The sequence below is a fragment of the Chlorocebus sabaeus genome, chromosome 6 (assembly GCF_047675955.1).
Source record: "Chlorocebus sabaeus isolate Y175 chromosome 6, mChlSab1.0.hap1, whole genome shotgun sequence".
Taxonomy (NCBI): Eukaryota; Metazoa; Chordata; class Mammalia; order Primates; family Cercopithecidae; genus Chlorocebus; species Chlorocebus sabaeus.
Genome location: NC_132909.1, coordinates 55,864,317 through 55,891,811, shown reverse-complemented (window position 1 = coordinate 55,891,811; position 27,495 = coordinate 55,864,317). Strand labels below are relative to the sequence as shown.

At 53.7% G+C, this 27,495-nt stretch overlaps 1 protein-coding gene and 1 long non-coding RNA gene across 2 annotated transcripts in view; one reads left to right on the top strand and one right to left on the bottom strand.

Annotated features, from left to right (window-relative positions):
• The window catches only part of C3 (complement C3), a 39,943-nt gene extending 22,316 nt beyond the window's left edge, over positions 1 to 17,627 (bottom strand). Inside the window, exons 1-17 of the mRNA XM_037994494.2 lie at positions 17,493 to 17,627; positions 16,338 to 16,530; positions 14,946 to 15,111; positions 14,793 to 14,863; positions 11,136 to 11,230; positions 10,950 to 11,032; positions 10,777 to 10,867; positions 10,237 to 10,339; positions 10,018 to 10,144; positions 9,342 to 9,457; positions 9,091 to 9,240; positions 7,649 to 7,858; positions 7,293 to 7,499; positions 6,339 to 6,497; positions 3,983 to 4,112; positions 3,650 to 3,721; positions 3,265 to 3,462 (exon numbers count right to left, since the gene is read on the bottom strand). Coding sequence (XP_037850422.1) covers positions 3,265 to 3,462; positions 3,650 to 3,721; positions 3,983 to 4,112; positions 6,339 to 6,497; positions 7,293 to 7,499; positions 7,649 to 7,858; positions 9,091 to 9,240; positions 9,342 to 9,457; positions 10,018 to 10,144; positions 10,237 to 10,339; positions 10,777 to 10,867; positions 10,950 to 11,032; positions 11,136 to 11,230; positions 14,793 to 14,863; positions 14,946 to 15,111; positions 16,338 to 16,530; positions 17,493 to 17,566 — 2,245 coding nt within the window. The 5' untranslated portion in view covers positions 17,567 to 17,627. The remainder of the gene's footprint in view (positions 1 to 3,264; positions 3,463 to 3,649; positions 3,722 to 3,982; positions 4,113 to 6,338; positions 6,498 to 7,292; positions 7,500 to 7,648; positions 7,859 to 9,090; positions 9,241 to 9,341; positions 9,458 to 10,017; positions 10,145 to 10,236; positions 10,340 to 10,776; positions 10,868 to 10,949; positions 11,033 to 11,135; positions 11,231 to 14,792; positions 14,864 to 14,945; positions 15,112 to 16,337; positions 16,531 to 17,492) is intronic.
• On the top strand, positions 15,415 to 27,487 carry LOC119622453 (uncharacterized). Its single transcript, XR_005239070.2, has 5 exons — positions 15,415 to 16,031; positions 23,179 to 23,319; positions 24,359 to 24,429; positions 24,566 to 24,630; positions 27,277 to 27,487. It is a non-coding gene; the product is annotated as an uncharacterized lncRNA (long non-coding RNA).
• The last annotated feature ends 8 nt before the right edge of the window (positions 27,488 to 27,495 follow it).

The following is a 27,495-nucleotide window of genomic DNA, read 5'->3' as shown; positions in this document are numbered from 1 at the left end:
ACATCTGTAATCCCAGCACTTTGGGAAGCCGAGGCGGGTGGATCACTTCAGGTCAGAAGTTCGAGACCAGCCTGGCCAACATGGCAAAACCGTGCCTCTATTAAAAATATGAAAATTAGCCAGGCGTGGCAGTGGGTACCTGTAGTCCCAGATACTTGGGAGGCTGAGGCAGGAGAATCACTTGAACCCGGGAGGCGGAGGTTGTAGTGAGCCAAGATTGTGCCACTGCACTCCAGCCTCGGTGACAGAGTGAGACTCCGTCTCGAAAAAAGATAATAATAAAAGAAAGAAAGCATGTGCACGTGCCTCAAAAGGATCATGGTCCTGAGAAACCGTGTCTGCTTCCTCTAAGGGATTTGTCCATTCTGAACATGACTAGGTGAGCTGAGAACATTCCCAGACCTGGTGCAGAACACGGAAGAAGCAGTGGCCTTTAAAAACCATCTAATACAAAAATTAGCCAGGTGTGATGGCAGGCACCTGTAATCCCAGCTACTCGGGAGGCTGAGGGATGAGAATCGCTTGAACCCAGGAGGCAGAGGTTACAGTGAGCTGAGATTGCATGACTGCACTCCAGCCTGGCAACAGAGCAAGACTTGGTCTCAAAAAAAAAATCTCGATAGGCTGGATGCGGTGCTATGATCCCAGCGCTCTGAGAAGCGAAGGTGGGAGGATGGCTTGAGCCCAGGAGTTTGAGACCAGCCTGGGCAACACACTGAGACTCTCTCTCTACAAATGATAATTTAAAAATTAGCTGGGCATGGTGGCGTGCACCTGTAGTCCTAGCTACTCAGAAGGCTGAGGCTGAGACAGAAGGACCCCTTGAGCCCAAGATGTTGACGGTGCAGTGAGCTGTGACTGCACCACTGCACTCCAGCCTGGGTGAAAGAGCGAGACCCTGCCTCTAAATAAATATATAAATCAACAAAAGCAGCTTGACACTACCAGCAAGTAAAGGCAATTGGACTGGACTAGGCTTTGACTCCAACTGCACTTTCCACAAACATGATAGACAGGCTTTCACTGGGTTCTGGATCTCCATAACAACAAAGTAGATGGAATCCCTTTAAAAATATATATATTTTAATATTTTTCAGCCAGGCACAGTGGCTCACACCTGTAATCCCAACACTTCGGGAGGCTGAGGTGGGCAGATCACTTGAGGTCAAGAGTTCAAGACCAGCCTGGCCAACGTGGTGAAACGCCCACTCTACAAAAAATACAAAAATCCAGCTGGGTGCGGTGGCTCATGCCTGTAATCCCAGCACTTTGGGAGGCTGAGGCGGGCGGATCACCTGAGGTCAGGAGTTCGACCCAGCCTGGTCAACATGGTGAAACCTCGTCTCTACTAAAAATACAAAAATTAGCCGGGTGTGGTGGCACGTGCCTATAATCCCAGCTACTTGGGAGGCTGAGGTAGGAGAATCACTTGAATCCGGGAGGCAAAGGTTACAGTGAGCCAGGACTGCGCCACTGTACTGCAGGCTGTGCCACAGATCGAGACTCCATCTCAAAAAAAAAAAAAACAAAAAAACTCAGCTACTCAGGAGGCTGAGGCAGGAGGATCTCTTGAACCTAGGAGGTGGAGGTTGCAGTGAGCCGAGGTTGTGCTACCATACTTCAGATTGTGCGACAGAGCAAGACTCCATCTCAAAAAAAAAAAAAAAAAAAGTTTTCGTCCATACAAAGTCTCACTGTGTTGCCCAGACTGCTCTCGAACTCCCGAGCTCAAGCGATCCTGCTGCCTCAGCCTCCCAAAGTGCTGGGATCACAGGTGTGAGCCACTGAGCCCAGCTCAAAGTAGGTGGAATTCCTAAAGAGATACCTGAATTTACTCACACTCTGGAATAATCCAAGTGCCTTGGGATAGTAACATTAGCCATTCTTCTTCTGACCCCCAGCGGGCTAAAGGAGGTCTGAAGGGCACCCTCAGACAGGAGCCTCCTCTCTCAACTGACAGAAAGGCCTCCTCCTACCCCCTCAGACAGGGGCATCCTCCCCCCTCAGACAGAGGTATCCTCCCTCCTCAGACAAGGACTTCCTCCTCCCTCAGACAGAGGCCTCCTCCTCCCTCAGACAGGGGCATCCTCCCCACTCAGACAGAGGTATCCTCCCTCCTCAGACAAAGACCTCCTCCCTCCTCAGACAGAGGCCTCCTCCTCCCTCCTCAGACAGGGACCTCCTCCTCCCTCAGACAGAGGCCTCCTCCCTCCTCAGACAGGGACCTCCTCCTCCCTCAGACAGGGACCTCCTCCCCCCTTAGACAGAGGCCACCTCCCTCCTCAGGCAGAGGTTTCCTCCCTCTCAGACAGGGACCTCCTCCCCCCTCAGACAGAGGCCACCTCCCTCCTCAGCCAGGGTCCTCCTCCCCCCTCAGACAGAGGTTTCCTCCCTCCTTAGACAGGGACCTCCTTTTTCCTCAGACAGAGGCCGCCTCCTCCCCCCTCAAGACAGAGGCCTCCTCCTCCCTCAGACAGAGGCCTCCTCCCTCCTCAGACAGAGGCCTCCTCCTCCCTCCTCAGACAGGGACCTCCTCCCCCCTCAGACAGAGGCCTCCTCCTTCCTCAGACAGAGGCCTCCTCCTCCCTCCTCAGACAGGGACCTCCTCCTCCCTCAGACAGGGACCTCCTCCCCCCTTAGACAGAGGCCACCTCCCTCCTCAGGCAGAGGTTTCCTCCCTCTCAGACAGGGACCTCCTCCCCCCTCAGACAGAGGCCACCTCCCTCCTCAGCCAGGGTCCTCCTCCCCCCTCAGACAGAGGTTTCCTCCCTCCTTAGACAGGGACCTCCTTTTTCCTCAGACAGAGGCCGCCTCCTCCCCCCTCAAGACAGAGGCCTCCTCCTTCCTCAGACAGAGGCCTCTTCCCTCCTCAGACAGGGACCTCCTCCTCCCTCCTCAGACAGGGACCTCCTCCTCCCCCCTCAGACAGGGACCTCCTCCTCCCCCCTCAGACAGGGACCTCCTCCCCGCTCAGATAGAGACCTTCTCCTCCCCGCTCAGACAGGGACCTCCTCCTCCCCCCTCAGACAGGGACCTCCTCCTCCCCCCTCAGACAGGGACCTCCTCCCCGCTCAGATAGAGACCTTCTCCTCCCCGCTCAGACAGGGACCTCCTCCTCCCCCCTCAGACAGGGACCTCCTCCCCCCTCAGACAGAGACTTTCTCCAGACCCGCCCCCCCAAGACAGGGCATCCTCCCTCCTCAGACAGGAGTCTCCTCCCCCATCAGACCGACCCCTCCCCCTGCCCCACCCCATGGGACCTACTCCTGGCCAGGCCCAGGTGACTGGCCCGCGCGTGCTGCCGCCGCAGCTCGGTGATGTAGTTGCAGCAGTCCAGGAAGGCCTTCTTGCACGCCTCGTCCAGGGTGATGTAACGGGTCCGGCGCTGGCACGAGAACCTCATGGGGTTCTCCCGCATGCCGTGCTCGCAGCACTTGCGCAGCTCCTTGGGGTACTGGCCAACTGCGGGAGCACATTCCCCCAGGCCACACCCTCAGCTGGGGACCGGCAGCAGGAGGGACTTGGGACGGACCCCAGCAAGGACTTCCCCGCCAGGACCTCCCTTCCTCCCTCTCTGGCTCCTGCACGGCCAGGCTCGGGTCTCACAGGGTGGGGTTCAGGGGCAGGAGTGGGTAGGAAAGGCACCCACCTTTGTCCATTCTCTTCTCCGCGAGCTGCACGGAACGGCGTCGGCGGACGGCTGGCTGTGGGCACTGAAGTTCTGCAGGGCAGGAGGCCGAGAAGAAGATGGCTGAGGCACCTACTAGGTGTCCTCGGTTCACCCCTCACGATCGTGGGAGGTGGGGGTGCTCCTGCTCCCATTTGATGAAAGAGCAAACTGAGGCTCAGAGGGGAGGGGTTTACTTGGTGGTGGTGGAGGCGGGGCTTGAACCCAGGGCCCCGGATTCCAGAGCTCTGCTCCCAGCATCTGGGAGATGGAGGTGCTGTCTGTTCCTGCACCAGCCCCTGGTGGCGACCTCACCTGCTCTCTGGGCGGTCTGCTGGCCACTGCTGCTCGCAAAGGTCAGGCCTGCATCCGAGAAGACACCGGCGTAATCCTTCCCACTGCCTGGGGTGCAGCCGATGTCTGCCTTCTCCACCACGTCCCAGATCTGCGGGGGGCATAGGGGTGGCAGGACGCAGGGAGGCTAGGCTGGCAGTTGGGATCCCCCACATATGCACCTGTGTATCTCTTCCTGAATGACCCCACCCTGTCCTGCTTTCATCCCCCCCATTCCTGCTTCTGCCTTTCCTTTCTCTCTTTCCTTCCTTCTTTCCTTCCTTCCTTCCTTCCTTCCCCTTCCTTCCTTCCTTCCTTCCTTCCTTCCTTCCTTCCTTCCTTCCTTCCTTCCTTCCTTCCTTCCTTCCTCCCTCCCTCCCTCCCTCCCTCCCTCTCTCTCTCTCTCTTTCTCTCTTTCTCTCTTTCTTTCTGGAGTCTTTCTCTGTCACCCAGGCATCTCGGCTCACTGTAACCTCCAACTCCCAGGTTCAGGTGATTCTCCTGCCTCCGTCTCCCGAGTAGCTGGGACTACAGATGCACACCACCATGCCCAGCTAATTTTTGTATTTTTAGTAGAGATAGGGTTTCACCATGTTGGCCAGGCTGGTCTCGAACTCCTGACCTGAAATGATTCCGCTGTCTTGGCCTCTCAAAGTGCTGGGAGTGAGCCACCATGCCCGGGCTTCTCTTTTCTTTCTTTCTGTCTTTCTTTTTTTCCCTTCCTTCCTCTCTCTCCCTTCCTCCCTCCCTCCTCCTTTCCTCCTTCTTTCCTTCTCCCTTTCCCTCCCTTCCTTCCTTCCTTCCTTCCTTCCTTCCTTCCTTCCTTCCTTCCTTCCTTCCTTCCTTCCTTCCTTCCTTCCTTCTTTCCTTCGTTCTTCCCTTCCTCCCTTCCTCTTTCTCTCCTTTCCTTTTCTTTCTCTCTGTTTCTCTCTCTCTCTTCTTTTTTTTTCTCCTTTCTTTCCATTCTTTTTTTTTTTTTTTTCAAAGTTGGGATTTCCCACTGTCACCCAGGCTGGAGTGCAGTGCTGCAATCACAGCTCACTGCAGCCTCAAATTCCTGGGCTCAAGCAATCCTCGCACCTCAGCCTCCTGAGCAGATGGGACTGCAGGCATGCGCTATCATGCCCAGCTATTTTTAAATTTTTCTGTAGAGATAGGGTCTTGCCATTTTGCCCAAGATGGTCTGGAACTCCTGGCCTCAAGTGATCCTACCATCGTGACCTCCCAAAGTACTGGGATTCCAGGCATGAGCCACCACACCCAGCCTCCAATCTCCATTCCCCCTCTGATTCCATCTGCTTTCCCATCCTCACTCCTGATCCCAGGCCAACCCCACCTCCATCTTCATCCCTACTCCGGAAGCCTTCCCCACTGGATGCCCCTGGGCGTACTGCCACCAGCCTCTCAGAGCCCCAGTTGAAAGTGTCCAAGGGCCGGGCGCGGTGGCTCAGGCCTGTAATCCCAGCACTTTGGGAGGCTGAGACGGGTGGATCACGAGGTCAGGAGATCGAGACCATCCTGGCTAACACAGTGAAACTCCGTCTCTACTAAAAATACGAAAAATTAGCCGGGCGAGGTGGCGGGTGCCTGCAGTCCCAGCTACTCAGGAGGCTGAGGCAGGAGAATGGCGTGAACCCAGGAGGCGGAGCTTGCAGTGAGCCGAGATTGCGCCACTGCACTCCAGCCTGGGCAACAGAGCGAGACTCCATCTCAAAAAATAATAATAATAAAATAAAAATAAAAAATAAAAAATAAAAATAATAAAATAAAAATTAAAAATTAAAAAAAAAAAAGAAAGTGTCCAAGTCTCAGCCGGCCGCAGTGGCTCACGCCTGTAATCCTAGCACCTTGGGAGGTCAAGGTGGGTGGATCACAAGGTCAAGAGATCGAGACCATCCTGGTCAACATGGTGAAACCCTGTCTTCACTAAAAATACAAAAATTAGCCGCGCATGGTGGTGGGCACCTGTACTCCCAGCTACTCGGGAAGCTGAGGCAGGAGAATCGCTTGAACCTGGGAGGCAGAGATTGCAGTGAGCCGAGACTGCGCCACTGCACTCCAGCCTGGTGACAGAGAGAGACTCCATCTCAAAAAAAAAAAAAAAAGAAGAAAGAAGAAAGAAGAAGAAGAAGTCCAGTTCTCTTGACCATCCTCAACTGGAACCCACGTCCAACCTCATTCCCATCTTCAGCTTCAGCCATCTGTGTCTGGTCTGTTCCGATCTCTGCCTTTAGCCCATGCCCCCCACTGTACTGCCCTCTCCAATCCCATCCATCTCCCCCAGCCCCAGCTCTGTCCCTCTGCCTCTTCTCAGCAGCCTTGGGACACTGGTCCTTACCTTACTCTGCGTCAGCTTGTTCTTCTTATTCAGCACAAACACGCCCTTGTCCACAGCCACCAGTCCCACCCGGGCCCCGTGGTCACCCTCTATCTTCAGGGTCATCTGCTGTCCAGGTAAAGGCTGCCTGTCCTCTGACTGGCCGCTTTTTACCACCAGCTGGGGGGAGGGTGGAGATGCAGAAAGAAGTCAGCCCTGGGAGAGAGGAGCGCCCGGGATGGAGCGGGTGCTGGGCTACAGTGGAACGACAGAAAGGGTGGAGGGAGCCGTGGGGGTGGTGGGGAGAGAGAGAGAGAGAGAAAGGGAAAGAGGGAGGGAGAGAAAGGGAAAGAGAGAGAGGGAGAGAGAGAAAGAAAGGCAGAGACAGGAAGAGAAGGAGAGAGAGAGATGGAGAGACAGAGACAGAAGAGTGAGGGGGAGAGAAGGAGAGGGAAAGAGAGAGGGAGAGAAAGAGGGAAAGAAAGAGAAGGAGAGAGGGGGAGAGAGAGAAAGGGAGAGAGAGAGGGAGAGAAAGAGGGGAGAGGGAGGGAAAGGGAAAGAGAGAGGGAGAGAGAAAAGAGAGGGAGAGAGAAAGAGGGAGAGAGAAAAGAGAGAGGGAGAGAGAAAAGAGAGAGAGGGAGAGAGAAAAGAGAGAGAGGGAGAGAGAAAAGAGAGAGAGGGAGAGAGAAAAGGAGATAGAGAAAGAGAGGGAGAGAGAGGCAGAAAGAGAAGGAGAGAGGGAGAGAGAAGGAAACAGAAATAAAGAGAGAAGGAAAGAGAGATAAAGAGAGAAGGAAAGAGAGATAAAAGGAGAGACAGTTGAGAGAGGGAGGAGAGAAAGGGAGAGGAAGAGGAGAGAGAGAAAGGAGACAGAAAAGGAGAAAGGGAGAGAGAGAGAAAGAGGAGACAGGGAGACAGAGAGAGAAGGAGTGGGGAGAGGGAAAGAGGGAGGGAGGGAGTCCAGGGCACACTTACCGAGCCCACGCAAGAGTCCTTGACGTCCACCCACACGGAGTCGGCCACCACTTCCCTCTGGCCGTTGGCGCCGATCAGCGTGTAATAGGCCACCAGGCGGAAGGAAGGGATGAAGTCGGTGGTGATGGACAGGGGCAGCACCACCAGGTCCTGGCCAGGTTCTCGCACCTGGCGTCCCACCTTCAACAGCTTGCCTTTGTTCATAATCTAGGGGGGACAGGCTGGCATCAGGCTGGGGAGGGTGAGTGGGAGGGAACGCAGGGAGGGATTGGGATGGGGGAAGGGGTCCCAGGGATGTGGAAGAAGCAAGGAGGAGGCGGGGTGGGGGCGGTTGAGGTTTCCAGGTGGCCGCGGACCAGGTAGGTGTAGTAGCGGATCTTGGCCTCATGGGCGCGGTCCATTCGCAGGAGGAAGTTGACATTGAGGGTCTCCCCGGGTCTGAGCTCTGCACGTGGCACTGAGAGATGCAGGTAATTGTTGGAGTTGCCCACGGTGCTGTAGGGCTGAGCCTCCATGGTCCTGGTAGCCTGCTCTGCCTCCGAGAGCTCCCGCTTCTTCGTGCGCACCTGGGGGGGGATTAGGATGCATGCTGGTCCCCGCCCAAGGATGCCCACACCCGAACCCCTGAGACCTCGGAACTGGTGGCCTTTCTTGACAAAAGGGACTTGGCAGATGGGATTAAGTGAGGGATCTGGAGATGGAATCATTATCCTGGATGATGTAGGTGGAGCTAATGTAATCATAAGGGTATTTATTAAGGGGGGGCAGGGGAGAGAGGAAAGGAGAGAGAGACAAAGAAGGAGAGAAAGAGGAGAGAGAGAGAGGGAGAGAGAGGAGGGAGGAAAAGAAGAGGAGGAGAGAGGAAAACGTAAGAGGAGAGAGGGAGGGAGATAAAGGAAAAGGAGGGGGAAGAGGATGAGGAGGAGAAGGGAAGAAGAGGAGAGAAGAGACAGGGAGAAAGAGGGAGAGAAGGAGAGTGGGGAAAGAAAGAAGGGGAGAGGAAGGGGAAAGAGAGAGATACAGAGACAGAGAAAAAGGGAGAGACGCTGGAAGATGCTCTGCTGCTGCCGTTAAAGGTGGAGGAAGGGGCCATGAGCCAGCCTTTAGGGTGCCCTCTCCACACTGCAAAAAGCAAGGGAGCAAACCTTCCCCCAGGGCCAGGACTTCTGACCTCCCAAACTGTAGACCCGTAAATGTGTGTTGCTTCAGATCACTAGGCTGCGGCCATTTGTCATGGCAGCCACAGGGAATTCACGCACATGCTGAGCAGTGAGGGGTAAGTGGGGTGCCCAGCCTGGGAGCTGCAGAGGGACCGGGAGGCCATCTGCAACCTCCACAGCTGTCATGAGACTCGTTTCCCTCCCAGTGAGGGGCAACAGGGCCACTTCCACAGAAGCCAGGAGAACTGAGACCACCTCACAACAATGGGCCTGTCCCGAACACTGCACAACCCTCCTTGTGAGATTCAGGCTCCTTCCCCCATGGGAGTGGAAAGACTGTGCGTAGATGGAGCGCTTCTCCATGTAAGTGGAAGGAGCAGGGCATGCAAGAGGAAGAGTCCTGTTTCCTGGAACTGTGGACCCCCTACGCAGACAGCAGGACCCCCACTGTGCAGGAGAGAACCCCTCTATACAGATGAGAATATGTCTATGCAAATGGCAGGACCCCACTGTGCAGAAGAGAACCTCTAGACAGACGAGAATATCTCTATGCAAATGGCAGGACCCCACTGTGCAAACACCAGGACCCCTGTACCGTCTTCCCAGTGGGGGGGTTCTGAGGCTGGGCCCAGACGCACCGTGATTTTCAAGGGCTTCTGACTGGGGTGTGTGTTGATGCTGAGCTTGGCCACGCCATCTCCCTGGGTTAGAGACTGCACAGCGTCCTCGCCCTGGACTGCCACGGGGACTCGGTAGGCTGGAGAGCCATCCGGGTTCGTCACGAACACCTGTGATGGGGGGTGCAGGTGGGGGAAGTTCAGGCAGGCTCAGGGGTGTGGTCAGTGTTCCTGAAGGGAGGAGTGGGACCCCTTTCCACCCTGGGTCTCACCATGAGGTCAAAGGGCATTCCTGGTTTGAAGTACTTGGGCGTCTTGGTGAAGTGGATCTGGTAGGGAGAGGTCACGATGGGGATCCCGCTGCGCTCCGCCTGCACCATGTCACTGCCTGAGGGGACCAGCTGTGAGTGTAGGCTCCTGGGCTACCCCTCAGGATAGGAACTCCTCCCTCAGAATGGATCCCACCTTCAGACTAGGTCTCCTCCCTCGGAGTGGAGTCCACTTTCATACTGGGCCTGTGCCCCCCATCAGACTGGACCCCACCTTTATACTGGCCTTGCCTCCTCCATCAGACTGGGCACAGACTTCATACTGGACCTGTGCCCCCCATCAACCCGGACCCCACCTTTATACTGGCCTTACCTCCCCCATCAGACTGGACCCATCTTTATACTGGCCCTGCCTCCCTCATCAAAGTGGACACAGACTTCATACTGGGCCTTCCCTATCAGACCGGACCCCACATTTATAGTGGCCCTGCCTCCCCCATCAGACTGGATTCCACCTTCATACTCGGCCTCCCCTCTCAGAGTGGGCCTACCCCCTCAGACTGGACCCCATTTTCACTCTGAGCCTCCCTCCTTAGACTAGGCTTTCTCTTCTGAGCTGGCCTCCCCTCAGACCGGCCCACTTGATGGTCCTGAGCCTGGCCTTCAGACTGGGCCTCACCTGAGTGCAGGATAACGGTGACAGACACGTACAAAGACTTCCCCACCAGGTCTTCCGGTCGGGGGTTCTGCACCCCGTCCAGCAGTACCTTCCGGCTCAGCACGGCGTCCCCTGAGCCATCCTCAATCTGGGAAGGGAGAGGAGGGCTCAGAGGGGAGCGGGCTCAGAGGAGGCAGGGACTGGGGGAGGGATCAAAGAGGCCTCTGTCAGTGGTGCTACCTGGATGCGCTTGAGGGATTCAGGCAGGGAAATCCTCTGCTCGCCATCCTGGATCCCGAAGATAACAAAGGCAGTTCCCTCCACTTTCTTTCCATAGAGGAACCTACGGGGCAGACAAGGAGGGCTTCAGGTCCGTCCCTCCTGGAGAACAGGATCTCCCCCAGCTTCTCCTGCCAGCGCTGAAGACGGGAGCCCCCGACCCACTGCTGGCCTCTAACTTGGCCCCATCTCTAGCCCCTCATCTGGCCCCATCCCCAGCCCCTCACCTTGCCACACCCCCAGACCCCCACCTGACTCCACCCCAGTCCCCCACCTGGTCCCACATCCAGCCCCCCACCTGACTCCACCCCCAGCTCCTCACCTAACCCCACCTGCAGCCTCCCAGCTGGTTTCACCCCCCGACCCCCCACCTGTCCTACCCCCAGCCCCTTACCTTACCCCACCTGCAGCCTCCCACCTGGTCCCACACCCCAGTCCCCCACCTGGTCTTCACCTGGTCCCTCACCTGGCCCTTACCTGGCCCCACCCCCAGTCCCTCACCTGGCGGTGATGGTGACCTCCAGGCCCTTCTCGTTGTAGATGTAGTAGAATTTCTCTGTAGGCTCTACTATGACCTCGAAACTGGGCAGCACTGGGGGACAGACAGCGTTGCTGGGGGCGGCGCTGGGCAAGGCGTTCTGGGTGCTGCCTCCCCCGGCCCCTCCTCCTCTTACCGTACTCCTTCACCTCAAACTCAGCGGAGAAGACCTGTTGTGGCGAATTTTCATAGTAGGCTCGGATCTTCCACTGGCCCATGCTGTGAGGAGGGCGGATGAGTGGTCTGCTCAGGCCTCGGAGCCCCCCGCTCCCTCTCCTGGGATAGGGGAGCCCTGAGCCCCCTCCTCAAGAGCCTGACATACTTGACGAGTTCTGGAATGTCCCAAGACAAGGGCAAGATGCCGAATTGGTTCTGAGAAGACAAGGAGTCCTGCTTGACCGGGATGCCGTCCGGGTTCTGTGGGAGGCAGAAGGGAAGGATACGGGATAAAATGACTCTTCAGAGGCTGGGCTTAGCCTCTCAGCTCTCCCTGACCTCTCTGTGTCTGGACATTCTCTGTGCAGTGTCTACTGTGGTTAAGAACAGGGACCCGGACGGGCATGGCGGCTCACACCTGTCATCCCAGCACTCTGCGAGGCTGAGGTGGGCAGATCACCTGAGGTCAGGAGTTCAAGACCAGCCTGGCCAACATGGTGAAACCCTGTCTCTACTAAAAATACACAAATTAGCCGGGCATGGTGGCGGGCACCTGTAATCCCAGCTACTCAGGAGGCTGAGGCAGGAGAATTGCTTGAACCTGGGAGGCGGAGATTGCAGTGAGCCAAGATTGCTCCATGACACTCCAGCCTGGGAGACACAGACTCCGTTTCAAAAAAAGGAAAAAAAGAACAACGACCCGAGTCAGTCAACCTTAAGTCTGAATCCGTACTGTGCCACTTACAGGCTGTGTGACCCTGGGCAAGTTACCTAACCTCTCTGTGCTCAATGTGAAACTCCAGAAACAGGAGATAATAATGGCACCTACTGTATTAGCTTGGGACATAGTTCGTATGAGTAGGGGCTCATTTTTTCAGTGTCTCTCTGAATACTAATAACTAGTAGTGTCATTTCATTTGCTGCCAACATTTAAACAATAAGAGACATCATCGCACCACTGCACTTCAGCCTGGGTGAAAGAGCGAGACCCTATCTCAAAAAATAATTTATTAGGGCGAGTGCAATGGCTCAAGCCTGTAATCCCAGCACTTTGAGAGGCAGAGGTGAGACTGCTCAAGGTCAAGGGTTCAAGACCAGCCTGGGAAACATAGGGAGACTCCATCTCTACAAAAAATTTTAGAAATTAGCTGGATGTGGTGGTGCACGTCTGTGGTCCCAGCTACCCAGGAGGCTGAGACAGGAGGATCGCTTGAACCCAGGGGGTCAGTGCTGCAGTGAGCTGTGATTGTGCCACTGCACTCCAGCCTGAGCAACAGAATGAGACCCTGTCTCAAAAATAATAATAATGAATGAATGAATAAATAAATTTAAAAGACACTGTACAGAGGTAACAGGGATCAGGCAAGTGGCATGTCTGAAGGCCATGAGCTGGCTTTAGGTATTGAAACACATAAAAGTCTGGTTTTTTTTTTTGAGACAGAGTCTTGCTCTGTCGCCCAGGCTGGAGTGCAGTGGCACGATCTTGGCTCACTGCAGGCTCTGCCTCCTGGGTTCACACCATTCTCCTGCCTCAGCCTCCCGAGTAGCTGGGATTACGGGTGCCCGCCACTACGTCCAGCTAATTTTTTTGTATTTTTAGTAGAGACGGGGTTTCACCGTGTTAGCCAGGATGGTCTCGATCTCCTGACCTCGTGATCTGCCTGCCTCGGCCTCCCAAAGTGCTGGGATCACAGGCGTGAGCCACCATGCCTGGCCAAAAGTTTGTTTTTCCAGCTTCTGTTGGAAACAAGGAAATTTCTGTGGATAGTGTACTCTGGTTAGCAGGAGACATCTAATTGGAGCTGGGCAACTGTTGTGCCTTTAAAAGAGGTGTGTGGTCTCTGTTCCCCACAGACCATATCGATCCCTAAATCTAGATAATTTTTAAATTTTTTCTGTGGAGATGGAGTCTCCCTACCTTTCCCAGGCTAGTCTTGAACCCTTAGCCTCGAGCAGTCTTCCCACCTCTGCCTCCCAAAGTGTTGGAATTACAGGCTTGAGCCATTGCTTTGCCCCAATTATTTTTTGAGACAGGGTCTCACTCTGTCACCCAGGCTGGAGTACAGTGGCGCGATCATGACTCACTGCAGCCTGGAATTCCTGGGCTCAAGTGATCCTCCTGCCTCAGCCTCCCGGGGCAGCTGTGACCACAGGCACGCACCACCACACACAGCTTTTTTTTTTTAACTTTTATTTTTTGTAGAGACAGGGTCTGACTCTGTTGCCCAGGCTGGACTCGGACTCGGGCTCAAGCAATCCTCCCACCTTGGCCTCCCAAAGAGCTGGGATTACAAGTGTGAGCCACTGCCCCTAGCCTTGTATGATTTCAACACATCCTCATGATAATTCTATGAGAACACCCTCCTTCCCCTTCTCTCCTCCCATCCTTCTCACTTGTTCTGGTAAGTTTTTATTAAACCAAACTAAATACCAGCTTTGTGCTGAGTTCAGGTGACAAAACCCTGAACGAACATAAAAATTCCTTCCTGGATGGATTTAGGTTCAACAGAGGGTGAGGCGAGGGGAGAAGCAATGATCAAATGAATAAATGTCATTTGCAGGACATGGCAGGAAGGAGTAGTGTGTGTGTGTTTGTGTGGGGCGTTGGGGGGCAGTGCTCATGGTGGGTATTTGCAACTTTACAGCTTACTCAGAGAGACTTCATTGTAAAATTGAGACATTGTTGACATTGAGCAAAGACTTAGAGGAGGACAGAGGACGAGCTGTGTGGATATTTGGAAGAAGAGGGTTTTCTTGAAAAGAGGGCACAGCCCGTGCCAAGGCCTCAAGGCAGGACTGCACCTGGGTGTTGGAGGAACAGGGAGGAGGCCCGTGTGGCTCGAGCAGAATGAGCGAGGGGGAGACAGGGAGGAGGGGAGGGCAGGGAAGGGACAGGGCAGGGTGTGGACTTGTGGACTGCAGGGAGGACTTAGGCTTTGACCCATAGGAAGGTGGGAGCCATGGAGGGCTGTAGGAAGAGGAGGGATGGGCCCTGAGGCAGGTGCTCACAGGCGTCCTCTGGCTGTCGTCGGTAGAATAGATGACAGAATTATCTGTCATGATCCCAATATTCAGATGAGGTAACCGAGGCTCAGGGAGGTGAAATGACCAGGGGGGTTATCTGAAAGCAGAATCCACGGACACCTGCACTGCTCCCTGGGGTCTCCCTGGATCTCCACCTTGTCTCTCGGCCTGTGTGTGTGTGTGTGCCATATGGTGTACTGTGTGGTTGTGTGTTGGGTTGTATGTTGTGTGTGCTATGTTGTGTGCATTGTGTTGTGTGGTTGTGTATGTTGTGTGGTTGTGTGTTGTGTGGTTGTGTATGTTCTGTGCTGTGTTTTGTGTGTGTTGTGTGTGTGTGTTACATGATTGTCTTGTGTGGTTGTGTGTTGTGTGTGGTGTGGTTATGTATGTTGTGTTGTGTGTGTTTTGTGTGTATTGCGTGGTTGTGTATGTTGTGTGCATTGTGTTGTGTGTGTTGTGTGGTTATGCACGTTGTGTTGTGTGTATTGTGTTGTGTGTTGTGTTGTGTATGTTGTGTGGTCGCATATGTTGTGTGTTTGTGTGTTGTGTGTGTTGCGTTGTGTGTGTGCATTGTGTGTGCACATGTGTCTGCATATCTCTTTGCCTCTGTGTGTGCTGTGTGCTGTATGTGTGTGTGCTGTATGTGTGTGTGTTGTGTGGGTGTGTGTCTGTATATCTTTTTGCCTCTGTGTCTCTGCCACTGCACCTCTTCCGGTGTGTCTTTCTCTGTCTCTCTCGATCTCTTTGCCTCTCCTGAGCCTGTGCCCCTGCTGCCCCTGGGGCCCCCTCTGGCTGGTACCTCAATGTTGACCACGACCGTCCGGCCCACGGGTAGCAGCTTGTGGTTGACGGTGAAGATCCGACAGAGAACTGGGGAGAGACAAGGAGGCCTGGTGAGACCCTGGCCCGCCCACGCCGGTGCCCCGCCGTCCCCAGCCGCCCGCAGCCTCACCTGTGGAGCCGGGGGTGTAGATGGTCTTGTCTGTCTGGATGAAGAGGTACCCGCTCTGAAGGCTGACCAGTACCACCTTCTCCACCACTAGGGCCCCGAAGGTGGCCTGCACGGTCACGAACTTGTTGTGCCCCTTTTCTGACTTGAACTCCTTGTTGGCTGGGATCTAGGCGTGGGCAGGGCATCGTCAGGGGGTCTGTTCCATGGCCCAGTGCCCACGGTCCAGCTTCCGGATCTTGGGCTGGGTCCCTCCTTGCCTGCCCATTATTCTTGGTCTCCCAGGGTGGCCCAGTTTTGGGGAGGGAGGGGCATGTGAAGGAGGTGCCAGAGGAGAGGAGGGACCAGGGAGGGGACTCAGAAGTAAGAGCTCACAAGGAAGAGAGAGCTTATAGGAGGAGGAGCTCAGAAGGGGCGGGGACTCAGAAAAGGGGAGGGGCTGACATGGGAGGGGCTCAGAAAGGGTGAGGGACTCAAGTGAGGGAACTTAAAAAGTGGTGGAGACTAAGAGGGGAGGACTTCAGAAAAGGAGACCTTTGAAGGGGCGGGGCTTAGAAAAGGAAGCAATTCAGTGGGAGGGACTTAGAAGGGGTGGAGTCTCAGAGAAGGGAGGGCCTTAGAATGGGAGAAGCCTCATAAGGGGTGGGGTGTCAGGTAAGGGCAGGGCTTAGAAGGGGAGGAGACTCAGAAGGGGTGGGGTCTCAGAAAAGGGTGGGGCTTAGAAGGGAAGGAGACTCAGAAGGGGTGGGGTCTCAGGAAAGGGTGGGGCTTAGAAGGAGAGGCGCCTCCGAAGGGGTGGAGTTTCAGGGAAGGGCAGGCCTTAGAAAGGAAGGAGTCTCAAAAAAGGTGGAGACTCAGGGAACGGAAGGGCTTAGCAGGGGAGGAGGCAGAAGGGGAGGGACTCAGAGAAGGGAGGGGCTTAGAAGGGACGGATCCTCAAAAGGAGTGGAAACTCAGGGAAGGGCAGGGGTTAGAAAGGGAGAAGACAGGTGCCGGGCGTGGGGGTTCACGACCGTAATCCCAGCACTTTGGGAGACCGAGGCGGGCGGATCACGAGGTCAGAAGATCGAGACCATCCTGGCTAACACGGTAAAACCCCGTCTCCACTAAAAATACAAAACAATTAGCCAGGTGTAGAGGCAGGCGCCTGTAGTCCCAGCTACTCGGGAGGCTGAGGCAGGAGAATAGCATGAACCCAGGAGGCGGAGCTTGCAGTGAGCCGAGATCGCGCCACTGCACTCCAGCCTGGGTGACAGAGTGAGATTCTGCCTCAAAAATAAATAAATAAATAAACAAAAATAAAGAAAGGGAGAAGACAGAAGGGGAGGGCTCAGAAGGAGGGAGAGTGGGCGTGGCTGTGGGTGTCAGCAGGATCCTGCACCAGTCTGCACCCACCCTGATGGTGACGCTGCCCATGTGGCTGGTGGCAGGGGTCAGCACGGTCTTCTCACTGGACAGCACCAGTTTTTTGCCTGGGAAGTCGTGGACAGTGACAGTGACCGGAACATCCCCTTTCACGTCGTGGGCCTCCAGCACCACGGTCTCCTCACTCTCCAGCCGCAAGACGTTGGGGGTGATCATAGAGTACCTGTCGGAGTGGGGCACGTGAGTGGGGCTGTCATTCCCGGGGTGTGAGATGCCAGTCCTCACTGGAGTCAGCGCCTGGCAGACTGTGTGCCCCAGCCCCTGGTCCTGGAGAGGATCCAGGGACTGCTGGCGCACTGCCAGTGCCAATATCTGGATCTGAATTCTTCTCTGGGCACTGCCACCGTCTCAACCACATGGGCAGGACAGCAGCCACCATGACTCCCACTCTCAGCCAGCTGGGCTTGGCCTTTGAAAGCCTGGGCAACAAGGGGCCATGCATCCCACCAACCCCTGAAGCTCCAAACCAGCGTCAGCAACTCCTCCCAGTCTCTGGACTTCCAGACCCACAATCCCCTAAACCCACACATGCCCCAAACCCTAAACCTCTACATCTCTAAACACGCCAAATACGTAAACACTCAAACCCCAGACAGCCTAAACTCTACATACCCAAACCCACATACACCCAAACCTCTCAACCTCAAATCTCAGAGCACCCCAAACCCAGCCTAAACCTCCAACACCCCGGTCCTAATAAATACAACCAATTCCAAACGCCCCAACCATACATGAACCCAAAGTAGCCAATCTTTAAACCCACACTGAAACTTCTAAGTCCCCAAGCTGCAAACTCCCAAATCTTGCAAAGTCCAAACCTCCGAGTCTCCAAGTCACCCTAACCACACCATCACTGAACACCACATACACCCTAAACCAACAGATGACCTCAATTCCAGAAACATCCCAAATTCCCATTCCACAATACCTGGATTCCACAAACACCCAACCCGTGAACACCCAAAGTCACAGGCAGCACAAATTTATACAAACATTCCCAACCTGCCAACCCCGGAATCCACAAACACCCAAATGCACCCTGAATTCTACAGGGACCTGGACCCCCAAATGGCGGATTCCACCCCAGAAGCAACCTTGTTTCTGTGTAGAGTCATAACCACTCACATGGGAGCCCCCAGAGCCAGAGGGAGGTGGATTAGTAGCAGGAGCAGCAGGCTGGGACCTGAGGTGGGTCCCATGGTGCTGGGACAGTTCAGGATCAGAGGGACAGAGGGACAGAGGGAGAGGATGGGGAGGAGTGAGCAGTGCCTGCTGGAGTTGGCTTTTTATCCAGCTCCTGCCTTTCCCCCGCCTCCTCAGTCCCCCCTTCTCCCCATGGCCTCTCCCCTTTCGGGAGCTGCCCCAGATTTCTCAATACCATTTCCTAAGTTTTTCAGTCCCTGGGGCCAACATGTCCGTGGGGTGAGTAACCTGAGGGCATGTTCCTCAGCAGCATGAATGTAGCTGCACCCTGCCCTGGACTCTCCCAGGGTCAGGGCCAGCTGGTGAACACAGACCTTTCTCTGTTGGACCCACTTTGTAGTGGAAGAACACTAAGGTCTGGAGAACCCCCCACCGTGGATGTCTTGGACCTCATCCCCGGTTCACTTTTGGCCATGCGTTTATCAGTTGAACCCTTCCTAGGAATCTCTCTGTAGGCTGGGAGTTAGAGCCCCACTTCTAGAGGCTTCCATACTGAGGGAGGGGAAGTAGGATGGGGGAGGGACAGAGCCCAGCACAGAAACTCCCAGTCTCATGAAATGTTTTCTAGCTCATGTGCAGAGCAGGGGGGAAAAAAAAAGAAGAAGAAGAAGAAATGTTTTCCCCAGTGAAACAGAACGCTGCTTCTTGGAGGGTCAGGGAAAACTTCCTGTAGGAGGGGACATTTCAGGTGGGCTTTGAGGTATGTGTAGGAGTTCACTATCCAGGTAAGCTTATTTTCCAGGGAAGCTCCCCTCACTTACCCTTGTCAGGATGCCCGAGTGACTTTGGTGGTGAGAAAAGTCATCACTGAGGAAAGTCCTTATTTCTAGAGCTTTTGTACCTGTCTTATGTCAACATCCTCTTCAGATATTAAATTGTATTGTGTGTGTGTGTGTGTCTGTGTGTATGATATATTCATATTGATCAACATCTAAAAGGTAGAAATGTGTATAGAGGGAAAGGTAGTCTTCCTCCCACCCCTGTTGACAGCATATTCTTTTTGTTTTTTCCTTTTTAAATTTTTTTCTCATTCTGTCACTCAGGCTAAATTGCAGTGGTGCAATCACAGCTCGCTGCAGCCTCAACCTCCTGGGGCCAAGTGACCATCCTGACTCAACCTTCTGAGTAGCCGAGACTACAGGTGGCTGCCACCATGCCCGGATAATTTTTTTATTTTTGTGGAGATGGGGGTCCCACGACGTTGCCCAGTCCAGTCTTGAACTCTTGGGCTCAAGTGATCCTCCTGTAGCAGCCTCACAAAGTGCTGGTGTGAACCACCATGCCCTGTGGACAGCACATATTACATATTATTCTTCCCGGTCTCTTCAGTTAAATCTTGAGTTTCATTTTGCTTTGTTTTTTTTCATGAACAATATACCTCAGAGGCTATTTCACCTCAGTGCGCAAAGAACTTCCTCATTCTTACAGGTTACAGGCCTCTTGTTATATTGTGAGAAAGTAACCAGCCTGCTATTTGTTGGGGGATATTTCATTTGTTTTTGAGGGTTTTTTTTAGACAGAGTAGGCTGGAGGGTCGTGGCGCTATCTCAGCTCACTGCACCCGCCACCTCCCGGGTTCAAACAATTCTCCTGCCTCAGCCTCCGGAGTGGCTGAAATAGGTGCGCACCACCCTGTCCGACAATTTTTGTATTTTTAGTAGAGGCGGGGTTTCACCATGTTGGCCAGGCTGATCTCGAACTCCTGACTTCAAGTGATCCACCCACCTCGGCCTCCCAAAGTGTTGGAATTACAGGCGTGAGCCGCTGTGTCCAGTCACCAGCCTCTTATTGATGGACAGATTGACATCTGCGGCTTCATACCAGGCTCTCTGCAGTGAATAAGCTTGAACCTGCATTATTTGCTAGCTCTGAAACTAGCTGTAATCTTTGGGCAAGCTACTGATTACCGCCTGATCCTCAGTTTGTTCATGGAAAAGGATACCCTTACCACCTACTTCATAGAGTTGTTGTTGCAATGAAAGGAAATACGTTGGGTCAATCTCTGAATGCATTGGTAATCTTGCTAGATATTGCCAAATTCCCGTGCACAGAAGTTGTATTGATTTACACACTTATGAGCCGTGCATGAGAAGAACTGTCAGTTTCTCCCACTGCCTCATCACAGGGGCAAACTTGAGGATTTTTGCCAGCCTTGTGGGTGACAACTGGTACCCTGGTGTCATTTTTGTTTGTTTGTTTGTTTCTTTTGAGATGGAGTCTTCCTCTGTCGCCCAGGCTGGAGTGCAGTGGCACCATCTCGGCTCACTGCAACCTCTGCTTCCCGGGTTCAAACGATTCTCCTGCCTCAGCCTCCCAAAGAGCTGGGATCACAGGCATGCGCCACCACACCTGGCTTATTTATTTATTTATTTATTTATTTATTTTGTATTTTTAGTAGAGACAGGGTTTTGCCATGTTGGCCAGGCTGGTCTCAAACTCCTGACCTCAGGTGATCCACCCGCCTTGGCCTCCCAGAGTGCTGGGATTACAGATGTGAGCCACCACACCCCGGCAGCCGGTGTCATCTTAACTGGCATTCCTCTCATGGTCAGCAGCATTGCTGTCCAGGCATAGGAGGTGGATGGTGAAGGCAGGAGAAGGGTCTGTGGGTAGGGCCCCCTTATCCCTAGAGAGACGGTTTCTGAAACCCCATTGAAGGGGTTAATGGGGAGTTTTCTCTGATTTCCTGTAAACCACGTTCCTTTCCGTGCCAGGGGTAGGGGGAGGCGTGGAGCATGAGAACAAACCTGGCGTCTGTCTGCACTGATTGCAACACATTCTTTGGAAGAGGAGGAGGAGGAGGAGGAGGAGAGAGTATGAAAACACCTGCTTGCTCTCCAGAATTGGGGTTCAGCTTTTGAAACTGCATCCCCTTGCCAGGCACAGTGGCTCACGCCTGTCATCCCAGCACTTTGGGAGGCCGAGGCAGGCGGATCTCTTGAGGCCAGGAGTTGGAGACCAGGCTGGCCAACATGGCGAAACCCCATCTTTACTAAAAATACAAAAAGTAGCTGGGCATGGTGGTGGGTGCCTGTAATCCCAGGTACTCGGGAGGCTGAGGCAGGAGAATCTTTTGAACCCGGGAGGTAGAGGTTGCAGTGAGCTGAGATTGCACCACTGCACTCCAGCCTGGGTGACAGAGAGAGACCCTGTTGCCAAAAAATAAAAAATAAAAAAATAAAAAAAAAAGAAAGAAACTGGATCTTCCAATTGCCCCATTCCATCTTCTATCCCCCACTTTCTCCTCAAGCCACCCCGTTTCCTGGTTTCATTCTAGACTCAAGCATTTGGCCTTGTGGTTTGACAACCTTGAGAAGGAATTCCTGTCTGGCTTCTGTCTAGCTGCAAACCTGGGTTCCTCTTTTCTCTGAGCCTCAGTTAATCCAACTAAACGATGGGACTGAAGATAGTTCTGGTAGTTGTGACAATTAAAGAAGCCAGGATGCCTAGAAGCCACCAGGCTCAGAGGGGCAGATGTGGTGGTTCATGCCTGTAATGCCAGCACTTTGGGAGGCTGAGGCTGGGGGATCACTGGAGGTCAGGGGTTCGAGACCAGCCTGGCCAATATGGTGAAACCCTGTTTCTACTAAAAAATACAAAAATTAGCTGGCTAGGCACGGTGGCTCACGCCTGTCATCCCAGCATTTTGGGAAGCCAAGGCGGATGGATCACCTGAGGTCAGGAGTTCAAGACCAGCCTGGGCAACATGGTGAAACCTCATCTCTACTAAAAATACAAAAATTAACCAGGCATGGTGGCGGACACCTGTAATCCCAGCTATTGGAGAGGCTGAAACAGGAGAATCACTTGAACCTGGAAGGTGGAGGTTGTAGTGAGCCGAGATCGTGCCACTGCACTCCATCCTGGGCGACAAGAGCGAGACTCCGTCTCAAAACAAACAAACAAACAACAACAAAAAAAAATTAGCTGGGCATGATGGCAGGTGCCTGTAATCCCAGCTACTCGGGAGTCTGAGCCAGGAGGATCACTTGAACCTGGGAAGGGTCTGGCCCTACCCTGACCTCCCAGAAGTGACCAGAGGGGAGAGGCAGGATGAGAAGTGAGGGGGTTGGAGGCTGGAGCGGATGGTAGCCTGCTGGGAGGGAGGGAGGGAGATGAGATGGGGAATTCTTCAGAACCTCGTGACTTTTTCTGGGAGATGTGCATTTGTGTCCAGAGTTTGATAGGGGGTTAGTGCACAAAGATGAGCCCGCAGGGGAGGGAGAGAAGGAGGTCTGGGTGTGCAATGGGGTACTTTCCATTTACATGTCCATGCAGCCCAGCATTCCGGGAATCCAGGAGGGGAGTTCGGCCACCCAGGCTGAACATTCATGGGTTATCTGGAAGCTACATATACTGAAAAAGTGTTTGTTATTTATCTGAAATTCAAATGTAACTGAGCGTCCTGTATTCTGTTTGGCAATCCTCGCCGGGGTGCAAGGGGAAAATGAGAAGGGGCCGGGGTACGGTGACTCATGCTTGTAATCCAGCACTTTTGGGAGGTTGAAGTGAGAGCATCATTTGAGCCCAGGAGTGCGAGACCAACCTGAGACATATAGTGAGACTTCGTCTCTACAATAGAAAAAAAAAGATTAGCAGGGCATGTTGGCGTGCCACAGTCCCAGCTCCTCAGGAGGCTGAGGCAGGAGGAGTTAGAGGTTGCAGTGAGTTATGACTGCACCACTGCCCCCCAGCCTGGATGACAGAGCAAGACTCTGTCTCCAAAAAAAAAAAAAAAAAAAAGAAAATGAGAAGAAGGAAGTGGGAATGATTTCTGGGTGGCAGACCCAGGTGCCCCTGCCTCACACCTGCCTGAGTTCACTTACTGCCCACTATACCCCATCCCTCCCCTTCCCCCAACAAAGGGGCAGCCAGGCCTGGGAGCAGCTGGGAAACCCCCTATCCCACCGTCTAATTCCAGGTTGAGGTGACTGCTTTTCTAGAATTTTTCTCCAGGACCCACAGCCAGGCCATCCCCTTCTCCCACTCTGTTACTGATTAATTCAAGTTAACCTTGACCTGGCTGACTCAGTCTATCTGCCTGGCAACAATGGCTCTTTCCCTCCTCTCGCTCTCGTACTCAGCAGAAACTAGCTGGGGCCCTATGGACTCCAGCCCTGGGAAAATGGAGAGCAGTGGGTTTTGAGTCCAGCTCTGCAGGGCCCCTGGGAAGGTCCAGCCCCTCCTCCCAGCCTCGGTTCCTAATCTGTCAACTGGAGATCCACAGCCTAGAGCCTCCTTTCTAGTCTTGGAACGAAAGTCCCGAGTGGCACCTGGGAAACAAACCGTAGCCCAGTGCCCTGCACGTACTGAGCGCTCAGTACACTTGAATTGTATTTTTTTTTTTTGAGACAGAGTCTCGCTGTCGTTGGTCGGGGCAGGAGTGTAATGGCGCGATCTCGGCTCGCTGCAACCTCTGCCGCCCAGGTTCCAGCAATTCCCCTGCCTCAGCCTCCCAAGTAGCTGAGATTACAGGCACCTGCCACCACACCCGGCTCGTTTTTGTATTTTTAGTAGAGACGGGGTTTCACCATGTTGGTCAGGCTGGTCTTGAACTCCTGATGAACTGTATTTTTATTTTTGCTAACACCTGCGTCTTCTACCCCAGCCTTGCTTGGGTGATGGTCCCACCAGGTCTCCAAGCTGGACTCCTCGCTGCTTCTCATTCCCAGAATTTACCTGCTGGCGAAGCCTCTGCCTGGAATCTCCCAGTTCATCCTCCCTCTCCACACCTGTGACCTCTGCAGAGGTGAGGACCTCTGCCCCAGCGTCCTCCCTACCAGCCCATTTACTCTGAAGCAGCTAGAGACTCTTTACTTTTATTTTATTTATTTATTTATTTATTTATTTATTTATTTATTTATTTATTTTTGGTGAGACAGAGTCTCGCTCTGTCGCCCAGGCTGGAGTGCAATGGCGCGATCTCGGCTCACTGCAACCTCCACCTCCCTGGTTCAAGCAATTCTGCTGCCTCAGCCTCCTAAGTAGCTGGGATTACAGGCACCGGCCACCACGCCCGGCTCATTTTTTGTATTTTTGGTAGGGATGGGGTTTCACTATGTTGGCCAGGCTGGCTGGTCTTGAACTCCTGACCTCAAATGATCTGCCCACCTGGGCCTCCCAAAGTGTTGGGATTACAGGCGTGAGCCACCGTGCCCAGCCATATTTTATTCTTTTAAAAACAGGGTCTGGCCCTGTCACTCAGGCTGGAGTGGTGCAATCATAGCCCACTCTGGCCTCAAACTCCTGGGCTGAAGCAATCCTCCCGCCTCAGCCTCCTGAGTAGCTGGGACAAGGTGCATGTCGCCATGCCTGGCTTGGCGACTCCTTCCTTTCTAAAATCCACCTTTGGGCTGGGCATGGTGGCTCATGCCTATAACTCTGGCACTTTGGGAGGCCAAGATGGGTGGATCGCTTGTGGCCAGGATTTTGAGACCAGCCTGGCCAACATGGTGAAACCCCATCTCTACTACAAATACAAAATTAGCCAGGCATGGTGGCACATGCCTGTAATCCCAGCTACTAGGGAGGCTGAGTCAGGAGAATTAATTGAACCCAGGAGGTAGAGGTTGCAGTGAGCCGAGATCACACTATTGCACTCTAACCTGGGTGACAGGGCAAGACTGTGTCTCAAACAACAACAAAAACCCTACCTTTGTATTCCTTTGACAAATCATGATGTATAACACAGGAATGCACACTCATGTTCACAAACGCCTGTGAGATGCGCGTGGTGGCAACTTGTCTATTTCACGTATTTTAACCCTTGTTTACACCACATGCTGTAGGTACTATCATTGCCCCACTTTACAGATGAAGAAACAGAGGCTTCGGCCGCTTGCCCGAGATCCTGCGGCTGGTAAGTGTCGGAATCTGAACTCAGACAGCTGGGCTGTATAGAGAGCGTGCTCTTAAACTGTGTGAGTTCTTAACTGCTACAGCAAAAGATGACTGCAAACTCGGTGGCTTAAAACAACATGTTTATTTTCTTACAGTTCTGGAGGTCAGACATCTAAAATCAAGGTGTCAACAGGACTGCGTTCCTTTCTGGAGGAAACAGGTGAACCCATTTCCTTGCCTTTTTCAGCGTCTAGGAACTGCCTACATTCCTTGGCTTGTGGGCCTTTGGAATCACTGCAGCCTCTGCCTCTGTCACTGTGTCTCCTTCTCCAACTCTGACCCTCCCACCTGGCTCTTTTATTTTTTATTTTTTATTTTTTGAGACAGAGTTTCACTCTTGTTGCCCAGGCTGGAGTACAATGGTGTGATCTCGCTCACTGCAACCTCTGCCTCCCAGGTTCAGGCAATTATCCTGCCTCAGCCTCCCAAGTAGCTGGGATTACAGGCGTGTACCACCATGCCCAGCTTATTTTTGTATTTTTAGTAGAGACAGGGTTTCACCATGTTGGCCAGCCTGGTTTCAAACTCGCGACCTCAGGTGATCCTTGGCCTCCCAGAATGCTGGGATTACAGGTGTAAGCCACCACGCCTGGCCTCCACTTCCCTCTTATAAAGACTCTTGTGATGATATTGGGCATATCCAGATAATCTGAGATACCACCCCACCCCGCATACACACACACACATTTTAATATCCTTAATCCCACGCACAAAGTCCCTTTTGCTGTGTAACAGAACATATATCCACAGGCCTTGGGGATTTGGACATGCACATCTTTTTTTTTTTTTGAGATAGGTCTCTCACTCTGTCACCTAGGCTGGAGTGCAGTGGTGCGATTTCAAATCACTACAACCTCCGCCTCCTGGATTCAGGTGGTTCTCCTGCCTCAGCCTCCCGAGTAGCTGGGATTACAGGTGCCCACCACCATGCCCAGCTAATTTTTGTATTTTTAGTAGAGATGGGGTTTCACCATGTTGGCCAGGCTGGTCTCGAACTCCTGACGTGTGATCCGTCTACCTAGGCCTCCCAAAGTGCTGGGATTACAGGTGTGAGCCACCACGCCGGCTGGGTGTGCCCATCTTTGAGGGGACGTATGACTCAGCCGACTGCAGCATGCACATGCCGTCTCTCTGGCCGTGCTCCTCCCTGCTTTAAATTCTTCCATGGCTCCTGTGGACCCCTGGATGAAGCCCCTTGTGCCTGCCTGTCCTTAGGCCTCTGTCAGCTTCTCTCACCCTCCTCCTGCCCCCTCCAGCCTTGTGGGCCATCCCAGCCTTCCCCGCCGTGTTCATGTAACTTCCCCAGTCTGCAATGCCTCCCACTTCCTTCTTTGTCTGACCGGGCTATTTATTCATCTGCGCCCCAGCTATATTTGTTTCTGCTTACAGGAAACCTTCACCCCAGCCCTGTTCCCTGCCTCTGTCCCATGCTTGTGGTCTTCAGTGAGGAAGCCTTCTCTGAGCTTCAAAAGGCATTCTGGGTGCTCTAGTTGAAGGGCAGGTGGGTGGGGGGTGGAGACCCATCTTGGGAGCCTGCCCTTAACTGTGTGCACAGGTGGATCTCTAATTCCACAGTTGCCCCTCAAGATTCAGGGCTGGTTCCCTAGAAGTCAGGCCGAGGCTGTGCAGCTGGGCGCTGTGCCAAGCCAGACACCTCTTATTGTATGTGATACTCAACACTTAGGAGGCCCCGTGTTGGCCGGGCGCGGTGGCTCAAGCCTGTAATCCCAGCACTTTGGGAGGCCGAGACGGGCGGATCCCGAGGTCAGGAGATCAAGACCATCCTGGCTAATCCGGTGAAACCCCGTCTCTAGTAAAAAATACAAAAAAATAGCCGGGCGAGGTGGCGAGCGTCTGTAGTCCCAGCTACTCGGGAGGCTGAGGCAGGAGAATGGCGTAAACCCGGGAGGCGGAGCTTGCAGTGAGCCGAGATGGGGCCACTGCACTCCAGCCTGGGCGAGAGAGCGAGACTCCGTCTCAAAAAAAAAAAAAAAAAAAAAAAAAGGAGGCCCCGTGTTATATGCGACGAAACAGAGAGGGTAAGCCAGTGATCCAGGGTCACACACCAAATGCTAACAGGCTGAGAAGTTTGGTCCCAGGGAGTCTAGCTACAGAGCAGCAATGCACACAGTCGGTGTCAGGCTTTGAGCCCGGAGTCTCCCATTCACTCATTAGCTGTGTGACCTCAGGGAGGTTTCTTATCCTCTCTGTGCCTCACAGGCTTTTTAACAAATTAAAATCCACAGAAGCCTTAACATACAATGTGACATAGCGATCACTCTGTGTTACCTCGTCTTATTTTTTCTTTTCTTGAGATGGGGTCTTGCTTGTTGCTCCAGCCGGGCTTTAACCCCTGGGCTTGAGTGATACTCCTGCATTGCCCTCCCGAGTAACTGAAACTACTACAGGCACTTGTCCCTGTGCCCGGTTAGCTTCTATTATTATTGTTTTTGAGATGGAGTCTTGTTCTGTTGCCCAGGCTGGAGTGCAGTGGTGCGATCTCTGCTCATTGCAACCTCTGCCTCCCTGGCTCAAGCGATTCTCCCATTTCAGGTTCCTGGTGAAGCTGGGATTACAGGCGCCTGCCACCAGGCCCGGCTAATTTTTGTATTTTCAGTAGAGACAGGGTTTCATCATGTTGACCAGGCTGGTCTCGAACTCCTGACCTCAAACGATCTGTCTGCCTTGGCCTCCCAAAGTGCTGGGATTACAGGCGTAAGCCACCACACCCGGCCTATTCCTTCTTTTCCTCTGTAGCCTGAGCCACTTGGGTGTCTTCAAATCCCCGTTTTCCCCTCGCCCCCAGCTTTCATGCCTGCGGTTCCCTCATCGGCGCATAAGCTCTTCCACCATGTTTCTACTGACCTTTCCTGACCCCCACGGCTGGGTCAGGGCCCTGTGCAGTCCCCGACACGGCGCTGATGGCCCAGTGATGGCATTGCCAGGTGACATGTCCCTCTGCCTGACCCCCACCCTGGGCACTGGGAGCCCCTCAAGGGCTGGGACCAGGTGGGTCTTGGTGACT